The sequence below is a fragment of the Melospiza melodia genome, chromosome 9 (assembly GCF_035770615.1).
Source record: "Melospiza melodia melodia isolate bMelMel2 chromosome 9, bMelMel2.pri, whole genome shotgun sequence".
Taxonomy (NCBI): Eukaryota; Metazoa; Chordata; class Aves; order Passeriformes; family Passerellidae; genus Melospiza; species Melospiza melodia.
The window spans coordinates 14287103-14293102 of NC_086202.1; the positions used below are offsets into that span (position 1 = coordinate 14287103).

The window sequence follows — 6000 nt, forward strand, 5'->3', positions numbered from 1 at the left end:
CCCCTAGAAGTCATCTTTTAACCACTTCCTCACCATCCCTGTTGTGAATGGACACCAAGAGGAAAAGGTGGTGTTCACCTGCAGAGAGGATGAAAGGCTGCCTCTGTCTCACTCTCTTATATGATATGAATACTAACTGCTAAAGAACAAACACGAGACCCCATGCACTCTGTGCAAACACAACAAGGCAATGAGGCACCATTTTTGCCTTTTCTGTCTAAGGTGCAGCACAAGCAAATCCATCAGGGTAACAGCAACTACTGCTACCTGACACAAGGAAAGGAGCTGTCCTCTTTCTTCACAAGATCCTGTCAGGAGGCCGCTCTGTCAGCTCACAAATAGATCTGCAGTGACTGCAGAGAGCAGAAACAGATGGTCCCAGCTCTTTCTCAGTGCCAGAAACACAGGCTGTTGCTGGCAGGCCCCGCTGAAGCAAGTAGGAGTAGATGGGGGTTCACTAGGAGCCTGCTGAAAAGGATGAACAGAAGAGATCTGCTTTTTGACACCTGAGGGGCAGCCCAGGAGCCCTGGGCCAGGGAGGGATGGACAAATGGAAACACTAGGCCATCCAGAAAGCAACCACAGACAGACAGAAAGACAGGCAGGATGAGCTGGGCAGCACAGGGCAGTGGGGCAGAAAGAACACAAGATGAACACAGGAGGAACTGGTTGGCTTCATGTAGTCAGAGGGAGCTCAACAACACTCTCCCAGTAAGACTCCCCTCATCAGAGGTGTAACATACGCTGAGAGAGAAAGAAACAGCTTGAAACAAACTGAGTAAGTGGACAAACCAGGATGTTGAGGCTTTAACCTCAGCCTGGGAGAAGTTAATGTGGTTTGAAGGCATGACATCACACACGGCAGGGGTAGCATTCAGAGACAAAGGTTTAATTTCATGTCAGCAACACAAAGAAGCAATTATCACAATTACAAATATTTGCTCGTATAAGGCTCAGAAATTAGGAAGGGGTGGGACGGGTGGAGAGAAGCTAGCAACAGCTTTACCCCTCCCCAAAATACTACTGAGTGACATCAGTTCACAAGCCATGTGAGATCCCAACCTCTGTGCTGTTATCACACAGTGCATTGCACTGGCACTGGACTTTGCCATGATCAAAATGATCAGTTATGTGGAGTTGATTTGGACGTGATAAAGATGCAGCTCTGAGGGCCTGGAGACCAGGCTGCTGTTGTGAAACAAGAGCCAAAGTGGCTCATGCTGCCCCCACCTCCTGGGGGCACTGGCTTACCATATTGCAAGGACCACTTAAAAAATGTCAGAAGACGATTATCCCTGATTGAGCTACTGCTCCCATCTTTATTAAACCCCAAGAGGTGTGGGAAAAGGCAAGCCATGAGCAGAGAAAGACATGGACTACACACTATAGCTTTGGTGACTTCATGTAAGTTTGGTTGTTCATGTGCTTCATTGGATTTTTGTGACAGCTTCATGGATGGACTTAGCCACATAGTCCAGGTTCTTGGTAGTCAGACCACACATGTTGATGCGCCCACTAGCCATCAGGTAGATGTGTTTTTCCTTGACCATGTACTCCACCTGCTTAGCTGGGGAAACAATTGGACATCAGGTCAGAGTAGTGACCCACAACTCAGACAAGCCCAAAGAACTAGTCAGGGATGCTTGAATCTTTCACAACAAGCAGAAAAGTTCAAGCACTGGCCACTAAAATACTGTCTGGTGCTTCATCCCTCCCCAGCCACAGACACAGTGATAGCAAAACTCCAGTGAGTATGAGAGATTCCCACTTAGACTGCTTCAGCCCAGTTTACCCAACCCTCCCTTCACCAGCCCACTGGATACTCACGGTTCAGGCCAGTGAAGCTGAACATGCCAATCTGCTCTGTGATGTGGTTCCAGGTGCCTGGGGTCCCGAGGGCCTCCAGCCGAGAGCGGAGCTCTGAGCGCATCAGCAGGACCCGATCTGCCATTGTCTTCACGTTGCCCTTCCTGCAGCAGGCACGAAGCACAGCATGAGGGTGGGCACCTGTCTGGTTTGAAGCCATCTGGCCAAGCCTGACACTCAGGGAGACAGCTTCCCTCCCTTGCCCTCTCCCACCGGCCCTGGCAACACGTACCACTCATCAAAGAGCTGCGGGGAAGCGAGTGTAGTGGCCACAATGCGCGCTCCCTGCGAGGGAGGGTTGGACCAAGTGGTGCGCACAATCTTCTCCATCTGGGACAGCACACGCTGCACGTTGTCTGCATCCTTCCCCACCACCGTCAGGTTCCCCACCCGCTCATCTGTGGAGAAGCCAAGAGATGTGAGCCATTGGTTCCACATGTTGTGGCAAAGCAGAGAATTCCCCACCCCTCAGCATGCCAGCCCCATCTGCCTGGGTATGATGCTACTGGGCCAGCTTACTGCCAGACACTCACTGTAGAGCCCAAAGTTCTTGGAAAACGACTGTGCACAGAAGAGCTCAAAGCCCTCGGAGACAAAGTATCGCACAGCCCAGGCATCCTTGTCCAGGCTGCCAGAGGCAAACCCTTGGTACGCTGAGTCGAAGAATGGAAACAGGCTCCGGCGCTGCAAGGAGGAACAGTGTTAGAGGGAAATCCCCTCCCCACAAGCTCTTTTACCCCCCACAGTACTCATAGGAGGGAAAAATGACCACTGAGTTCCTGTGGGAATTCAAAGGAAACATGGTCCAGCAACACCAGACTGAAATACTCTCTTTCTACTGGCGGGAAAGAACAGAAGGACTAAAGTGGTCAATAAAAGTCAATGCAGGAGAAAACTGCATTTGAGGACATGAGAAGTGCACCACTTTATATGCTACTATCCAGCATCTGCCTGCAGATTATCCTTCCAGCAGGAGACATCTCACTACAGCCCATTCCAGAGTGTGAAAACAAGAACTTGGAGGCACAACAAGAACTGCAGTGCATCTCTCCTCTGCGCACAGACAACCAGCATTCTGTTGTCCACCTCTCCCTTCAACACCTGCCTTGGGGGACTCTTTCAGATTCTGCTACATCTCATTCCCTCAAAGCCCATTTCAGATGCAAATGCTCTGGCTGGCTCAAGAGCTATTTGCCCCCTCAGCATTGCTTTAGCCCCAGCAGCAGCCCATACCTTCATGACAGCAGCAATCTGCTTCCACTGGTCAGGAGTAGGGTCTGTGCCCGTTGGGTTGTGCGCACAGGCATGGAGGATGAAAATGGAGAACTCCGGGGCTTGCTGAGGAGAGAACACATCTTGGTCACACACTCACATGGACAGAACTGGGCCCCCACAGCACAGGGAGAGGCCTGGAGCTGCTCTGGGCAACAACAGCCTCTTTTGCAGTGATCTTTTTCCAGCACTTCACACCAGAGCCTAGCCAGCTGCAGATGCTGACAGTACGGCATCACGCTCAGCCCATCCTATGCCAGTTTTACTCACTTCCATGTCATTCAGCAGCCCCTGGAGGTCCAGACCCCTCTTGGCAGCATCCCAGTAGTGGTAGGTTCTAATATCTTTGAAGCCAGCTTCCATAAACACAGAATTGTGGTTCTCTGAGGAAAGAAATAACTTCTCAGAAAAGCACACCCTATCGCCAGCAAGCTTCCTTCTCCAGCCCCAGGAGCTCCCCTTACACACACGAGAAGGCTGCTCCCTCACTGCCCCGGCCCCTGCAAGGAGCAGGGCTGTGCCTCCCTCGCTCGCTGGCCCTCAGGGCTCCCTGGGAGCAGCACTCACCCCAGGTTGGAGTGGAGACGTAGACGGGGGTGGCTGTGTTGTTGTTGCCGTTGTACCAGCGCCTCAGGAAGTCGGCACCGATCCGCAGGGCGCCCGTCCCACCCAGGCACTGAACGCTGCCCACCTGCAACAGAGACACTTGCCAGCACTGCCACCCAGCCCAGCACGGCCAGCAGGGCATGGAAAGAGAGCACAGCATTGCAATAGTGAGACACGATCCCAAACGTGTCCCCTGGGGTCAGCTCAGTCAGAATGCCATCCCCTTCCAGCGGTCTTCAACCTCTTTCAGTGCTCAGGCCCATCCTGACAACTTCTACCATTATAAATAGACTCTGGCCATTCCTGTTACATTCCGGCACAGAACAGATTCTCAGCTAGTAGTTTATTTCAGGAAAGGTGGTGTATTATCAGACTTGGGTTTCCTGTGGGGAAGCTATTAAAAGATGAAGGAAAACACAGATTCCGATCACAGGCCACATTCAGCCTTTCCCCAAAACCACAACTACCTGCACAAACAGTTTCAACTGCATGAGTTCATCAAGTAAGCTACAATCAAGAAAAACCATGTCTGAGAAACCCCCAAATCCTGTCAAAATACAGGACCTCTACACATTTGTGCCCTTCTACTTAGTCTGCTGTAGAGACACCCCAGGGCCTCCAGTGCTCCGTATCCACCACATACCCGCTTCTCCTTGATGGCAGGGCTGTCATCCCCCAGGGCGATGCGGGAGGCGTTGGCCCGGAACTCGGGCAGGCCCAGGATGGGCAGATACTCGTGGTTCAAGCTGTTGTCGTTGGCGATCATCTGCTCCACCTTCTTCACCACCGGCAGGACCCATGGCTGCCCCTCGTCCGTGCGGTAGGCTGCGGGAAAGGGAGAGCCGTCCTTACTGCACCGGGGGGACGCTGCCCTGCCCGGGACACCGAGGACGGCGGCCCGGCCAGCCCCGCGACCTTGACGCCCGCTGGCCCTCGCTGCCCGCCCACCCTCTCGCGCCCGGCCGCGGCCCGGTGACCTTTGGGGCCCAGGGCCCACCGCCGCCGCCCGCCCGCTGCAGCAGGGGCGGAAGCCGCCGCAAGGGCACCGACCGACCCCAGCCGCGGGGAACCACCCCGCCGAGCGGGACGGGGCCACGGACTCACCGCCCACGCCGAGGTTGACCTTCCGCGAGTCGCTGTCCTCCCGGAAATCCGCCGTGAGCTTGAAGACGGCGACAGGCGGGGAGTGGGGGACGGCGGCGAAGATGGAGGCGGCCATGGCGGCGCAGCCACTGCGTACCGGTCCGCTCCGGTTCGGTACGGGCGGCGCGCGGCGCTGGAGGAGACGCTCACCTTCACCGGCGGGGCGGGGCCGCCGCCGGCCGCGACCAATCCGCGCGCCGCGTCCGACCCCGCCCCCGCCGCCCGCCAACGGGTGCCCGCCGTGCCCCCGGCGCCGCCGGGCGGCCAATGGCGGCGGGGAGCGCGCCCGGTGACGCGAGAACGCAGGCACCGCCCATGGCCGGCCGTGCCCCCAGGCCGCCGCTCCGCTATGCCGGGGGCTGGGCCCGGCTGCGGGCGGGCGTGCAGAGCCGCCACCGGCAAGTGGCGCCCGGTGCTGGGGGACTCCCGCAGCTGCAGAGATGGGGAGGGTGTCCCGGAGTGCAATGCCCCGTGCGGTACGGGGTGCGGCGGGGGATGCCGTGCCGCCCCAGGCGGCGCTGCGCAGCTGCAGCGCTCGGGGGTGCAGCGCTCGGGGTCACGGCACAGCCCCATTGGCACCCGGAGCTGCAGATCAACCCTGGAGCGCAAAGGCGAGGTGAAGGCAGCCCCGCGGTGCTGTGCCCGGGGTGCAAGGCTCGGGGACGCGGGCAGGTGTCGGGGCACCGTGCCCGGGTGTGACGGATCCGGGCGGGCGCGGGGATCCCAGGGCTGCAGTGACGGGGGGGCGGGACGGGGACCGGTGTGAGGACGATGGGTGTTTCCAGAGGCACTTCCCTAATTCACAGCAGGTCAGACGCTGTGGGGTTACCCCCGAGAGCCTCCCAGCCCCGAGGAAATCCCAAGGTCACCTGTGCGGGTCTCTGCTACCCCTGGTTAGCTCGGCACATGGCACTGATCCGTGGGGTCTTCCTCGCAGCGCCTCGCTGCCAAACTCCCCGCCCATCGCGCAGGCACAGCGCTTCCCACGCTGCCCCCGGCCCTCCGTGGCCCTTGCGGGCCGCCCTCCAGCCCCGCGGGATCCCCGGGGCTCCTGGGCACGGCCGCCGTCGGGGGCGCGGCGGTGCCGGGCGGTCCCGGCAGAGGGCAGAGCCG

At 57.9% G+C, this 6000-nt stretch overlaps 1 protein-coding gene across 1 annotated transcript; it reads right to left on the reverse strand.

The window, feature by feature from the left end:
• Positions 1–868: 868 nt before the first annotated feature.
• GOT1 (glutamic-oxaloacetic transaminase 1) lies at positions 869–5017 on the reverse strand. The gene is made up of 9 exons (XM_063163421.1): positions 4849–5017; positions 4388–4569; positions 3706–3829; positions 3409–3521; positions 3100–3204; positions 2400–2550; positions 2099–2264; positions 1828–1970; positions 869–1567 (listed from the first exon to the last, which is right to left on the reverse strand). The coding sequence occupies exons 1-9, from the start codon at positions 4961–4963 to the stop codon at positions 1428–1430; spliced, it is 1239 nt and encodes a 412-aa protein (XP_063019491.1). The 5' UTR covers positions 4964–5017; the 3' UTR covers positions 869–1427.
• Positions 5018–6000: the final 983 nt, after the last annotated feature.

What these genes read in the sequence shown, in the direction of transcription:
- GOT1 (XM_063163421.1), bottom strand. Translation starts at nt 4,963, where the DNA reads ATGGCCGCCTCCATCTTCGCCGCCGTCCCCCACTCCCCGCCTGTCGCC. An exon ending in CCGCAGCTCTTTGATGAGTG is followed by an intron (nt 1,971 to 2,098) that starts GTACGTGTTGCC and finishes TGCCTGCTGCAG; the next exon opens with GAAGGGCAACGTGAAGACAA. An exon ending in CAGCTTCACTGGCCTGAACC is followed by an intron (nt 1,568 to 1,827) that starts GTGAGTATCCAG and finishes TTGTTTCCCCAG; the next exon opens with CTAAGCAGGTGGAGTACATG.